Here is a 14,864-nt window from a genome sequence, read left to right on the forward strand (position 1 = left end):
TCAGGAGCATTGGCAGGAGTATCGACCGGGGCATCGTCAGACGCGTCACCAACAGCTTCAGGGACCGACTCAGTAACGGCTTCATTGGATATCTCGAATCTGACACGTTTTGACGCGTTGGAAGGTGCTGGCAATGAGCGTTTTTGGCTCGCCGGCGCCTTTGCCTGAGGTCTCTCAGCAGAACTCCTTGCTCCAGACGCTCTAGACGCTTCAGACGCCTTCTTTTGCCTCATTTTTCTTATCTTCCTTGCAGCGGCCATCGGAGTATAATTGCCAGCGGGATCCTGGTTCGGGGCTGGGGATGGGATGCGAGGAATGTGCTTCTTGCGAAGGTCGTAGGGTATGGCGGCAGGAGCGCGATTCGCAGACATCTCGATATCGGTTTGAATATAGGCTATAATTTCCTAATTAGAAAGTCAGAAAAACCTCAGATATGACAAATTCAGTAAAAAATCGATGGGATTTGGTGAGAAAAATCAGTATTTTGGTGGTTTGGAGGGCTTCCGATACAAAAGTTGCAATTTTTTGAGGTTTTGGGGTGCCAAAACTGCACCAAATTTTGCATACGCTAAATCACATCATTGGCGTGTAAAGTTTAGCTGATCACTTTTGTTGAACACTTGAATAGACTTGGTTGTAACCTTTCAACTGGGGAAGTCTGAAGACCTTACAATGAGACGTCCGCCCCTTGGAAGAAGTCCCTTGGATGTTTATTATTTTGTTGCCTGCTTGCCAGGCATGATGACACGAACTTAAGGCCGACCTGAGAGGTTAACACCGAGTCACGCATATAATTTCGCCTCAATCAATGGCTAAGATTGCCACCTAAGATTCCTCCAGCATATAATTCTATTAGCAATTGCTGAGCCTTTTGACAAAATATTCCCATACAAGCCGAATCCAGTGCATATAGACCTCACAAGGCAGTTTTAGGGATAGGAATGCTGGTGATGCAAATCAACGCGTCAGTCACAAACAATATCAAAGTCCATTTGTTATAACATGGTTACCCCACGTGAATGTATCTGAGTCAAGTAGTGCAATCACCTTACCATGTCTTGACATTAAAGTATAGACTTTACTGGTTTGGCTAGACACAAGCTTATTCCAGATGAAGAATACGCCTCGGACACTTAGTACATACACGGCTACATGCCAAGAATATGCCACGAAGTTACCGCGGTGCCTCTAAGTACTCTGTCGATTGATAGATCGATAGTGTGCTATTTTGCGCACTTACAGTACACCCCCAAATGCCGCATAAGCAAGACTATGTGCCTTTATAGCCTTACAGGCCGTGATCATACATAGTGGTGACAGGGGCAAACCACACAAAGTCTCTGGTTGAAGTGATTATACAATAGAACTCAAATTTGCTAAGACCGGTGCCATCGCCCTTTGACTTCTAAAATGCCTTTATACTTGAAGAGTGGTGTCTCCAGACAACAACTTCACAAGCATTAAAGTATTCAGAAAACTTCAGGAGCTAAATTTTACCTTGGTGTATAAAATGTTACTCGGCATGGATCTTCGAAGCAATCTCCTGTATAATTATTACCAAATAAATGCAGATGATAATCTATTTTAATGGAGACAGGAAATAGAGGGTAGTTTTCCATTACAGAACTTAGTTTATTCTGGAACAGCGAACTGTAAAAATATAGACAAATCCATATTGCCTAGTGGAAAGCCCAACATCAAAATGATTCATGAAATTCTACGTTTGGTGTTGATATTTTCAATCAAAACTCTACATAATTTGTTTTTCTGCGTCAACCCGTCGGTAGGTTGCAGGGGTCCGAGAGCATCGAGGGTCATCCTGGGGGCACGGTTAACTTGGCTTCATTGAGGACGATGTAGACTCAAGATATGCAATGAAATTCGGAGCTTTTGCCTTCCGAACTTCCAGACCAAAACCGGAATACGAACCAGCGTATTAATACGGTTTGCCTCATGTAGTTTAGTGCTTTAGTTGCGATTGGTATTGCGCTCCGATGAGTTTTATAAAACATGTCCTTTCGGCCTTTTTGTGCTCTTAGTCCTATCGACGCGAGTCATCGCTCATTTCTTCTTTCGAATATCAGTCAAATTTTCTAAACCGATCGTGAAATTCGTTGCAAAGTCGGAGAATACTTTGGGACGCACCATTATTCCTTGACAAGCCCTCCTCGCGACGCAATGACTACAGGCTCCGTGTCAACAGGCCTTGAAAAGAAGGATGTAACAGGGTTCCAGGATGATAATGAGATTCTACGGCAGCAAATTCAGATGCCGGAAATCAAAGTCTCATACAGAGCCCTATTTCGATATTCAAGTTCCTTTGACCGCCTGATCCTCTCTATTAGCATTATCTGCGCTCTTGCTGCTGGAGCCGCTCTGCCTCTAATGACCGTACGTGAGTTCCATGGACAAGGCTGAACAGAACTTGGATGCTCAATGGGTTTAGGTTGTTTTTGGCCAACTGGCAGGCACATTCCAGGCTTATTTCGCAGGCGCAGTGGACGATTCACACTTCTCTGCCCAGTTACATCACCGGACATTGTACTTCATATACCTTGCTGTTGGAGAATTCCTAACAGTATACGTTTCCACGGTCGGTTTCATACACAACGGGGAGCGCAACGTCCAGCAACTTCGGGAACATTACCTTTCCAGCGTCCTGACACAAAACATTGGACTCTTCGATAAACTGGGAGCTGGGGAGGTCACAAGTCGAATAACCTCTGACATGAACCTGATACAGGACGGGATCTCCCAGAAGCTTGGACTAACCCTTACTGGTGTCTCTACGTTTTTCACGGCGCTGATAATTGCATTTGTCAAATCCTGGAAGCTCACTCTTATTCTCATTTCAGGCATATTCGCAATGTTCTTATCCATAGCGGTTGTGGCCAAATTCATTGCCCGGTACAACAAGCTCTCGTTGGAATCTCAAGGACTTGCTGCTACATTTGCTGAGGAGATTCTTAGTTCGATCAAGATTGTTGTCGCCTTCGACACAAATGGCCGCTTGGCGAAGAAATTTGACGAGAGTTTGGCCATTGTGTCAAACTGGGGGTTTAAGTCAAGGACAGCTTCGTCCTGCCTGATCGGAGCCATGCTCTGTATTGTATACTTACAATATGGGCTATGCTTCTGGCAAGGCTCGCGATTTGTTTCTTCAGGGGATGCTACACTTTCCGATGTTCTCACAATTCTACTTGCGGTTATGATGGCTGGCTCTTCCCTGGGCAGTATTGCGCCGTATATAGGAGCTTTATCTAGTGCAACCGCTGCCGGTGGGAGGATATTCAGCATGATTGATCGAAAATTACCAGCTGATCCAATTTCTGATGATGGGGACATCTTCGAGCATGTTGAGGGCAACATAGAGTTTAGGAACGTGAGACTGATCTATCCAACAAGGCCCGAAGTCGATGTCTTGCGAAATTTTAGCCTGACAATTCCTGCCGGAAAAACAACTGCCATCGTTGGCATCTCTGGATCCGGAAAGTCCTCGATTATAGGACTCATCGAGAGATTCTACGATCCGATAGAAGGGCAGGTGCTTCTTGACGGCCATGATCTTCGAACGCTCAATTTAAGATGGCTGCGGCAGCAGCTAGCTCTAGTCAGTCAAGAGCCTGTTTTGTTCCAGGGTAGCGCCTACCAGAATATTGAGTACGGTCTCATCGGGACAGAGTTCGAGCATGCGGATCGGGAGATAAAGAGTGCACTTGTGGTCCAAGCGGCGAAGGAGGCTAACGCACACAACTTCTTGATCGGTCTTCCGGATGGCTACAATACCAATGTTGGTGAGAGAGGTTTCCTTCTTTCCGGTGGTCAGAAACAACGTATTGCCATTGCTCGGGCCCTTATACGCGACCCGAAAATTCTACTTCTCGACGAGGCGACTTCTTCACTAGACACCCAATCTGAGAGCATTGTACAGCAAGCAATCAATAAAGCAGCTATAGTCGAAGGGCGAACAACCATCGTTATCGCACACCGACTTTCAACAATCAAAGACGCAGACGACATCGTCGTACTATCCGAGGGAAAGATTGTCGAACAAGGCACCCACGCTCAACTTCTTGCTCTTGGAGGAACATATAAAACTCTTGTTGAGGCTCAACGAATCTCGGAATCCAATATTGAAGAATTGGACCAGTCAATTGATGAGATAAATGAAAAAGAAAAGGAAGCCACATGGCTCAAGCAACATGAACCAAATAGGTACGAGCCCGAATCAGGCCTAGAAGCCCCTGTGGAGTCCATTGCGGATCGCATTCATGGATATTCCACAGCTACTTTGATTAATTTCATATGGTCTTTCCAAAAACAAGACTTGATCATCTTGACAATCGGCTTATTGAGCTCCATTGTTTGCGGTGGGGGAATGCCCACACAAGCTGTGTTCCTGGGAAAATCCGTTGCGACGCTTTCCTCACCTCCTGGCGACCGACAGGGCCGTGGTATCAATTTCTGGTCTCTCATGTATCTCATGTTGGCAATTGTTGAGCTTTTCGCCTTTATCGTGCAAGGTGTTGCCTTTGCTTATGCATCTGAGCGTCTAATATTCCGCGTTAGACACCACGCATTTCGAACCTATCTCAGGAGATTGCCTACTTTGAGCAAGAGAACAACTCAGCCGGCGCTATGACTTCGCTTCTCATTTCTGACGCCAACCGCCTTGCTGGTATCAGTGGAGCAACACTAGGAGCAATTCTGGTTCTAATCACCACTTTGATAGCTGCAATATCTATTTCAACCGCCATCGGCTGGAAGCTTGGTCTGACCTGTGCCGCCACAATTCCTGTACTTATATTTTGTGGTTTCGCTCGCTTTTGGTTGCTTGCTCGATTCGAGGTGAGGGCACGGAAAGCCTACAATCAGTCTGCGAACTTTGCTTGTGAGGCCATATCGGGGATCAGGACCATTGCCAGCCTGACCCGCGAATGTGACGTGTGTCATCATTACCACGACCTGCTTACATCTCAAGTGTCGCATAATCTTGCGTCGACACTCAGATCATCAGTTCTCTATGCCGCTTCTCAGTCACTCACCTTTCTCTGCATGGCTCTGGGGTTCTGGTATGGCGGGACCCTGATCTCATCGGGACAGTATTCAATGCTTCAATTCTTCATCTGCTTTACTGCGGTGATCTTTGGCGCACAATCTGCGGGTGGCATTTTCTCTTACTCTCCTGATATGGGCAGAGCAAAGCAAGCCGCACAATCATTCAAGGAATTGTTTAGCCGAGAACCGCGAATTGCTTCTGATGCTGCTCCCATCACCCATACCGCTGAAGTGGAGGGGATGCTAGAATTCAGAAACATTAACTTTAGTTATCCAAGCCGACCCGGACATCCAGTTCTGAAGAACCTCAGTCTCAGCGTAAACGCTAACCAATACGTTGCTCTCGTTGGACCAAGTGGTTGTGGAAAGACCACATGCATCGGGCTTATAGAACGCTTCTACGAGCCTGACTCAGGTGCTATTCTTTTGGATGGAAAAGATATTTCAAAGCTGAATATTCAGGATTACCGCAAATATCTTGCTATAGTGAGCCAGGATCCCTTTTTGTACGGGGGAACTATCAAGGACAACTTGCTCCTTGGGGCTGTGGACGACACATCGATCTCTATGGAGAAGATGGTGCAAGCTTGCAAGGATGCCAATATTTATGATTTTATCGTATGTGCCAAGCTCCATCCTGACTGTGTCCCACCAATTGCTGTTGTACATTACTTATGCCACATTTGCAGACATCTCTTCCTGAGGGTTTTGATACCGTGATCGGTTCTAAGGGGACGACCCTCTCCGGAGGCCAGAAACAAAGACTTGCAATCGCCAGGGCTCTAATCCGCGAGCCAAAGATTCTGTATGGGGCTCCTCTCCATCTTTGTGACACTCTTTTCTAACTTTGCTACCTTGTCAGTCTCCTCGACGAGGCGACCTCCGCCCTCGACTCTGAGTCCGAAGCCGCCGTCCAGACCGCTCTTGATGCCGCCCGCCATGGCCGGACCACTATTGCCGTCGCGCATCGTCTAAGTACCATCCAGAACGCGGACGTGATCTATGTTCTCAGTGCTGGGGAGATTGTGGAGAGCGGATCCCACTCAGACCTGATGGCTAAGGGGGGACAATATGCTCAGATGGTCAGGATGCAGAGTCTAGAGAAAATTGGCTGACTAAAGAAGGAATGTTCCTATTGTGAGCACAGTGAGATTGTGTCTCGGTTTCTTTTCTTACTCTCATCTCCACGGCTTATATTTGTTTTTGTTTAGCTCCTATAACCGAGAACTTTGTCTCAAACCTCTCAATGGATATTTTGAGCTAATTGATATGAATTGTATGAAGACGCTGCGAAGTCATATCACATAGCTGGTCAGACAGCAATTGGGCTCGAAATGGAATTATTTTTTTTCTCCCGATAACAGTCCAACCAAGTTCCCAGATCAACGGCGTCTGGATACAGGAAGGGAACGAGCGACAGGTTGCTTCGGCAGCGGCCCATAACTGTTCCACTGAAATTTATGTCTTCAAGGGCAACATATTCCCTTATTTCTCTAACAACGTCGCTGCGGGCTTAAGCCGCCTTGAATACAGTTGTTCTTAAGGCCAGGCTTTGCAGCTAGCCGATACGCAACTGGCTGTTGACTTTCTCGCCATTGATTCCTTTTCTGTTCTCGTCTGAGCCGTTCTTGCGGGCCTTCTGAAGGAAGGCTTTGACATTCCTTTTGGGAGGCATTGGGTAGACGCGTAGCAGCGTTAGGCTCCAGGTGTCAAGGAAGAAGTTAAAGGAAAAGGTAGTAAATTAGAGGGGTGATATCAAGACAGGCCAAAACACATAATATAGAAAAGAGAGCATCTAAAGCGGACAAATGCAGACAATGGTGTAAGATAGAAAACGAAGCAAGTACTGAGTTGCAGTAAAAACATAATCAATAAATAATAGCCAAAAGAGCTGTCGCTATCACGCAGAGTCGAGTCCATGGCGGTCGCAATAGCCACTTCTCCTTTCTCTATATATGAGTTAGGGTGCGAAATTAACCTCCCAGGGTGCAAAATGGACCCCAGGGGTCGAAACAAGCATTTGGGAGGCATCTCATCTAAAGTTAACAATTTCAACATGGCAGAGCGCCAGGGACGCGTCGACAGTGGAGGAGGATGAGGGTTGGGCCACAGCAGAAGGGAGGGCAGAACAGGAGCTTAGGGCAAGCACATAGGAGCAGGAGGGTTTTAGCGGGGGAGCAAAGCGGCGGGAGCTTAGTCAGAAAATTTAGCGTATGCAAAATTTGGTGCAGTTTTGGCACCCCAAAACCTCAAAAAATTGCAACTTTTGTATCGGAAGCCCTCCAAACCACCAAAATACTGATTTTTCTCACCAAATCCCATCGATTTTTTACTGAATTTGTCATATCTGAGGTTTTTCTGACTTTCTAATTAGGAAATTATAGCCTATATTCAAACCGATATCGAGATGTCTGCGAATCGCGCTCCTGCCGCCATACCCTACGACCTTCGCAAGAAGCACATTCCTCGCATCCCATCCCCAGCCCCGAACCAGGATCCCGCTGGCAATTATACTCCGATGGCCGCTGCAAGGAAGATAAGAAAAATGAGGCAAAAGAAGGCGTCTGAAGCGTCTAGAGCGTCTGGAGCAAGGAGTTCTGCTGAGAGACCTCAGGCAAAGGCGCCGGCGAGCAAAAACGCTCATGCAGCACGTCCAACGCGTCAAAACGTGTCAGATCGAGATATCCAATGAAGCCGTTACTGAGTCGGTCCTGAAGCTGTTGGTGACGCGTCTGACGATGCCCCGGTCGATACTCCTGCCAATGCTCCTGACGAAGTATCCGATTTGCAGGAATCCGTTGATAATGAGTCCCCTCGTGAGCCTCCTGCTGAGGACGAGGAAGAGGAAGCTGCCAGAGCGCTTTATACCACCAAAGAACGCTTTAAGAAGCTCGTATACAAGAGACGCGTGGAGGAAGCCCGTCGCAGGTTGCAAGAAGCCGAGGAGGACACCTATATTCCGACATCGGATATAGAAGAAGAGATGGATGAGCTCCTACGCGCTGCTGACTACCCTGTGGCCTTATATCTACGCATATATCTCAATAAGACGTTGGTTGTTCGCAAGGCTCTGCCTGATTCTACTCGCCGTACGCTCGATATTGCAGATATTGAAGAGATCTTTCTACAGTCGCTTCAGCCATTCGTTAAGGACGAAGATTATGAAGTTATTAGCCGTACAGCAATCGTGAGACTGGCGACTGGCCGTGGAGGATCAAAAGCTCACGATATCGACGATTTTACCAATGCCGAAGCGGAGCAGATCCTTGCTCTACTGGATAGGCAACATAAGACCTTCCCAAGAAGCCAAATACAGCTTCATTTTGAAATCAAAGTGGTCTGTGAAGCCTTGCAAGGAAATAAAAAGAAGTCAAGACAATCCTCTCAGCCTCCAAAGCAGTCAACCACCGATGAAGCTTCTTCTCCTATATCAAGCTCTCCTCCGGTTGCTTCAACGCGTTCTAATCGTACTGGCAGGCTGTTGGAGCAACATTCTCGTCGCCTAGAATCCATACGGATTGCAGGAGATTTTCAACGTCAGTTGATGGAGCGATACCGCTGTCTTGACGACAATTGTACAAACAAAAATAATTACTGTTTCCCTGATCCTACAGATCCAAATCTCCATTATAATATTACCGCTGCTCAGCACGAGATGTGGGCAAATTCGATTGCAAGTGGAGAAGCGACGCTCCAACAGCCTCCCTACAAGCTTATTCGGTATTGGGAGAGGGAACAGGGCCCTATAACTCGTCAATCTCGTCAGCCTTTTAAAGCAGTCTTCCCTACAGCAAACCAAGACAGCAATGGAGCGCCTAATGGAGATGCAACAGCAGATGCAGAACAGATGTTGCAGGCCCGGATGATGGATCAATTAGAGGCAATGGAGGAGAAACAAGAGCGTCGAGAGGAGCGCAATGAACGCCGTCAGATGCAACGGGAACAGCGTGAGTTATTGCTTCAACAACAGCAGTTATTGCTGCAGCCTCATTTACAGTCTCTATATAACCCTTTACGTCCCTTATTAGGAAGACAGGATCCTCCTAATCTGTCCGCTCCCTTGCGTGAATCAACACCAGTTCGACCCAAATCTTCTAGTCCGATTGATGCCAACGAAGACGATGCCGATATACTTGCTGCATTCTTTGACTGGAAGATTAATAATACTAAGAATCCTGAGAGGAAGGCCAAATGGGAACATGCCAAGCAGACTGTTATGGCCAATGACTGGTCTATACAGGAACTGCAACAAATGGAGGATGGGTCTTGTGCGATGTATCAACGCGCAATAAAAGCAGGTATCTCGGACGGCTTTGCTCGCGGTTTCAAATCTGAATTACACAAATTTAAAGATTACTATCGCCATCTAAAAGAGGAAACGAAGGCAGCTATGGCGCTCGATCAGTTGGTTCAGGGAGGAGGCGGTTTTATACCAGGTGATACATTCTGAATCCGTGTCTTTTGTATTGATTTGACTTTATATAGTAATACTATCATCTTTCTCATACCGCTCAATGAATCGGCGGAAGCGGATGAGCTCTTCTTCTTCTATATAGACACCTCCAGCAGCATGATGGAATTGTTCTCGTGCAAAACGGTCACATCTGCTCTCTCTGATGGCCAGTTCTAGGAAATCGCCATAAGAATCACAATTCTGCCGCAGGAACACCCAATGACGCTTCATCCAAGCCTTCAGAACCGAGAAAGTAAGCTCAATTGGATTGTAATCTGGCGAGTATGGCGGCAAGAATCGTATGAGATGTCCTTCGGCCTCAATCATACGAGTCACCTCCTCGCTAATATGAATAGACACGTTATCCATAACAATAACCATGGGCTGACGATGTTGTTGGTTGACTGCAGGCAAAAGACGTGTTTTTACCCACTCGATGAAATCCTCAGAAGTCCAATATCCCTCTTTGATGCCAGTACAGGGCATCCAACCCTCTAGTGTCATCGCTGCGCAGATGCTCCATGTCCTTCCGCGCCGAATATCAGTTCTATAACGAGCTTCATCGCCAATTGGAGCGTAGGCGTGGTGACGCCAGCCAGTTTTCTCGTTGAATATAGACTCATCCACAAATACAAGGTCTTCCGCTGCAAATCGCCGTATGTCATCGAGATACGCGCGACGAAGAGCCTCGCTTCGATCCAGAGAGATACGCCTGAGCTGTTTCCTCGTCCAATTCCGACGCTTTAGTAAACGAGAGACTGTGGACTGACTGACTGAGACTCCTCGCTCATGCCAAAGCCAGTAAACTAGTTCATCTTGGCTCCTCCATCCTTCAGATAGCAAATATTGGAAGAGAGCTTCTTCATCCGCGTCTGACAGCTTATGAGCTCGACCCAGCTGCCTGTAATGCGGCCTGCAGACGCTTCCATATCTCATCAAGTTGTTCTGGATGTTATAGACAGTGCGGACAGCAACATGACACTCGCTGGCGATGTTATCGGGTCTCCATCCAGAAGGAGATATCGCAATATCTGAGCACGCTTTACAGGACTCAAACCACGCGTTAGACGGCGACGAGGACGCTCAGGAGGGTATCTATAAGCTCCGGGGATTGCTTCGTTTGCTGGAGGTTGGGGTGCAGAGGATTCTGGAGAGTTGGTCGCCTCGGATGCCATTTTTTCTGCGATACGGGGGTAATCTCGATATCGGCACAGACATAGGCTATAATTTCCTAATTAGAAAGTCAGAAGAACCTCAGATATGACAAATTCAGTAAAAAATCGATGGGATTTGGTGAGAAAAATCAGTATTTTGGTGGTTTGGAGGGCTTCCGATACAAAAGTTGCAATTTTTTGAGGTTTTGGGGTGCCAAGACTGCACCAAATTTTGCATAACGTAAATGGACATCGGGGAGATGCATTTTCGTCAGAAACAACTCTCCGAATCAGGCTCCAATCTTTCGCAAGGACAACGTCAGCTCCTGTGTCTTGCACGGGCACTCCTCAAGAATCCTAAAGTCCTGATGATGGACGAAGCGACCGCGTCGATTGACTACGCGACGGACGCTAAGATCCAAGAGACGCTTCGGGACTTTGAAGGATAGCACCATCATCACCATCGCCCATCGACTGCAGACCATCATCGATTACGATAAAATTCTCGTCTTGGACCACGGTAAGGTCATTGAATTCGACCATCCATGGGTGTTGATCAGCAAGGAGGGCGGCAGTTTCAGAGGCATGTGCGAAAACAGCGGCAATCTGGACGTTCTCCTTGAGGGAGCGAAGAAAGCATGGGACCAGAAGAGACTCGTTGAGGTTGATGATTCATGAGACACGACAGTGGGGGAATACATGCTATCAGCGGCACAATTTCTGCACTGCTGATGATGTATATATCTAGTCGCACTCTGTTTGCATTTCGAAAACCGGATCAGGGGTTGTTTGTTTGTTGTTTTGTTTCTGCATCATTTCGCATATTGGGTGGCATTTTGCTGGTTTTTTTTTTACTACGTTTGGTTGCTTTTTGCTTCATTTTCACTGTAAGGTGGGGGTCATTATATAGCTATAGAGTGAACCGCGTCTGCATCATGCCAATGTTTCAAACTGTCTAACCTAGAGATAGGATGGGATGGGATCATCAAACAGCCCAGCCCAGCCCGCAAGCAACTGACAAGCATGGAACTGAAACTACCTATTATAGTCGTGCATCAAATCGAACATAGCTCGCAACCGGGTTTAGTTCTGCTCGGGCAGCATGGCTGCTTTAACTTATCACGTGACCGAGTGCAACAGGAGCAAAGGACAGCCAGAGATAGCTTGCAGAAGCTAAGGAGAGTAGCAGGGTAGCCAGCAACAGCACTACGGCAGGCTCCAGGAGCTAATACGGGCATGAGGAAGCAATATGGCAGCAATATAGCAGCCTGGAGCAGCTGAAGGAAGTTCGCACTAGCAAGGGGCTGTAGTTCGGCCATCAGTATATGACGTCTATTTTTAGTGAAAGGAGCCTTGGCTAAAGTTTCCCTTATATTCTAACCACTATTTTATAACATCATTCTATCAAACCTTTTATAATGACTACTATTATTGCCTTACTGTCTTCCTCATACTTACAGATGGGCAACTTTAATGCAGTATATTCAAGACGGCAAGCGGGGCACCCAAAACGGGTGCCCTATCCACCGCCTACTGGCTACAGAGATCGCATTCCTCGATGAGGCTTAGTTTGCCCCAGTGGCTACCAATTCAGGGATAGCGTGGGATCTTGCCGCTTTTGGCCGCTTTGGCAGAACCGTCCCACTAAATAGACTTGTGTAACGTATAATATTGTCTCTTCCTTTAGTTCAGACTGAGCGTTGTTCAATACCTGCTCTCTCTTCAGCCTCCCTCTATGGATGTGCAAAACAATTATTACTTTTAAGATCTTTGAACGAAATAATGGAGGAATTCAGTTGTCCTAACTGTAGACCCTTCAGAGCCATCACTGGTTGAACCAGTGGCCAAGAAGTACAAGACGGCTAGCTGGGATGCCTGGAGATCTTCGCATGCCTGTTGAAGAGTGAAGCGAAATAAGAGTGACCATGGAATTCAAATTCCCTTTTACGCGTTCGCGGGAATGGCTTGTATTAGCTGTAAAAATGTGGCATGTAGAAAAGTTGGCTTCTATGAAACAACCCAATTTATTTTTTTATTTGAAACGACACCATCAGCTGAGCCCTGGAAACCATGCTTGTGGAGAGGTTATTTAAATTGACACCGTCATTCCACCTGTCCCTGATGGCGTTGGAGTCTTCATGCAATTGCATTTTTGCGGATGGCTCTTGCTCGGTAGCTCGCTTAAATCCTCAAAGAGCTGGAAGCTCTGACATAATGCCGTTTTTCTTTTCTGCAACGTAAAGATTCTGATTCCCTGGTGCCGTTGCAAAATAGAGGTGGTTTCGAATGCCTGCACCAGTCAAGCGCATTTGGGCTGCTCCAGGAGGGGTAATCAAGCCTAGCTCTCGAATCCACCCTGATGCCGCTGTTCCGTCAGCTCTCATCAGTTGGAGCTCAACAAAAATCGACTGCCGATTCACTGGTCCATTGGCAGTTTGAACCACTACAGCCGGTCCCAGTCCCCCATATTGTGGATTCAACCCCATTGCAGCCAAATCAGTTTGGAGGACTGATTGTACAGTACTTCCAGTATCATTCAGTATTGAAACATTGACGGCTGCGTCAGTTCCCCCTAAATCAGGAATCAATCTCATCCTCGCAAGAATCTAACAAAGGATTAGATAATTAGAAGGAGAAAAGGAACGGCCTTAATACCTCATGGCCAGAATAAGCGTTGACATAGTTGTATGTTGCTCGTTGGGCAAATTGCTGAGCTGTCAGAGCCTTATAATGTCAGATATATCTGTAACTAGACAGAGGGGGGAGAAAGGTCATTACAACTTACCTCACTGCTCTGACCAGAACTCTGTGAAGGATCTCTAGTTGTTTGCATAAGCTGGTATCCAACTCCCTTCAAGTATAGCACATAAGTAAATGTGAGTGATGTATTAATATTGCAATGTAACTTCAGACATACCTCTGCCCACCAGGGCGACTTGCCGTGAATCTCTTCTAGAGTTGTAACTTTGCCATCTTGAAAAAGAGTGAGTTCCCCCAATTTTCTTGGAAGTTCTCCCTTGCGATACATCTCAATTGCAAGTGTAATATTAGCTCTTTGCTCTTGTGGCACAGTATTTTCGTCCAGCATCTTCTGAAGTTCAGCAAGCCGCTTCTGAACATCAAAAGGTGGCAAGACAATTGCAGGAGCAAAACTTGGAGGTGTCATTGTTAGTAAAAGTGGTAACTTGAATTTATGAATCTTAGGGATCGACGCAGTAATATTCTTGATGACCCACTGATGAAATGGTTTGTTGCGGTGATGGATAAGTGGAGACTTGGAGTGATGATTTCAGAGCCAAGTCATCATAAGCTCTTGGACACGTGATTCCCTAACCGAGCGGCGCACTTTCAGCCAACGCGACGCCCTCAATAGCCTCTAACAGCTTCAACCACCCAACATGCCACCAAAAACAGCAGATTCTGCCGCTCATAAGGAGGCCCGTATTATGCTTGCAATTGCAGCTAAAAAGAATGGTCAAATATCAAGCACCCGAGCAGCTAAGCAGGCCTTTGACGTGCCAGAATCAACGCTACGGGCCCGGCTTAAAGGTTCGCAAAGCACGTATAATACAGCTCCGGATAGCATGAAGCTGACTTTCTACCGAAGAATCTATGCTAATTGAATCTCCCTCTCTGCGTCAGAAGGACCAAGTTTTTCCGCAACCTGAAAGTATGGAATAGCCATTTTGGCGCCGCGTGCTTGCCTGCGGCTAGCGATAATTGCACGCTAGCTATAATAGGCAGTGATTACACTTACGTTTCCAGAAGCATCCAATCATAACTCGCAATATCCTCAAGCTCAACCAGGTTATAAAGATATGCCATTCCTACTACATATGGAAAGAAGTTATCGCCACTCTGAGCAGCATGGAAGAGAGATGCAAGTGTCGAGCTTTGCACCTTCTCTGGGGGATTGTCCAGCGCTTGGCGGTTTTGTCGCTTTAAGATTTATGGTCGCGTTGGTGGTTGAATACACATAAATTTTTGGGGAGACCGCGCAGCTCGGTGTCCGATTACGTTAACTAGTTAACTAACTAGTTAACTACTGTCCATTCGAACTGGGGATCGCCCACAGGTGGTAGGTTGGAGAAAGAAGATCAAGGGCCTTATTCTCGTATTAAAGATATTCCCAGGCCAATCATCATTAGAAACTTTGGTTTTCTAATTGTAAAACAACTTGTGCCGAGAACTTACACAAT

At 46.6% G+C, this 14,864-nt stretch overlaps 5 protein-coding genes across 5 annotated transcripts; 3 read left to right on the top strand and 2 right to left on the bottom strand.

Moving 5' to 3' along the window:
- On the bottom strand, nt 1-1,055 carry T310_3742 (uncharacterized protein; the record flags this gene model as incomplete). Its single annotated transcript, XM_013473382.1, has 2 exons — nt 1-404; nt 1,053-1,055. Coding segments are annotated over 2 exons (407 nt in total), but the record flags the coding sequence as incomplete, so codon positions are not given.
- A 1,123-nt stretch (nt 1,056-2,178) lies between these two features.
- Nucleotides 2,179-6,173, top strand: T310_3743 (uncharacterized protein; the record flags this gene model as incomplete). Its single annotated transcript, XM_013473383.1, has 5 exons — nt 2,179-2,391; nt 2,447-4,564; nt 4,597-5,676; nt 5,748-5,863; nt 5,921-6,173. 5 exons carry the CDS (start codon nt 2,179-2,181, stop codon nt 6,171-6,173), a joined length of 3,780 nt encoding a protein of 1,259 aa, XP_013328837.1.
- A 1,292-nt stretch (nt 6,174-7,465) lies between these two features.
- T310_3744 (uncharacterized protein) lies at nt 7,466-9,508 on the top strand (the record flags this gene model as incomplete). Its single annotated transcript, XM_013473384.1, has 2 exons — nt 7,466-7,709; nt 7,776-9,508. The coding sequence occupies 2 exons, from the start codon at nt 7,466-7,468 to the stop codon at nt 9,506-9,508; spliced, it is 1,977 nt and encodes a 658-aa protein (XP_013328838.1).
- Nucleotides 9,509-12,854: 3,346 nt separating this feature from the next.
- Nucleotides 12,855-13,831, bottom strand: T310_3745 (uncharacterized protein; the record flags this gene model as incomplete). The annotated part of the gene is made up of 4 exons (XM_013473385.1): nt 12,855-13,271; nt 13,321-13,389; nt 13,451-13,516; nt 13,583-13,831. 4 exons carry the CDS (start codon nt 13,829-13,831, stop codon nt 12,855-12,857), a joined length of 801 nt encoding a protein of 266 aa, XP_013328839.1.
- A 232-nt stretch (nt 13,832-14,063) lies between these two features.
- On the top strand, nt 14,064-14,645 carry T310_3746 (uncharacterized protein; the record flags this gene model as incomplete). Its single annotated transcript, XM_013473386.1, has 2 exons — nt 14,064-14,214; nt 14,410-14,645. The coding sequence occupies 2 exons, from the start codon at nt 14,064-14,066 to the stop codon at nt 14,643-14,645; spliced, it is 387 nt and encodes a 128-aa protein (XP_013328840.1).
- Between the last annotated feature and the right edge of the window lie 219 nt (nt 14,646-14,864).

Source organism: Rasamsonia emersonii (assembly GCF_000968595.1).
Source record: "Rasamsonia emersonii CBS 393.64 chromosome Unknown ctg1118621760079, whole genome shotgun sequence".
Lineage (NCBI taxonomy): Eukaryota > Fungi > Ascomycota > Eurotiomycetes > Eurotiales > Trichocomaceae > Rasamsonia > Rasamsonia emersonii.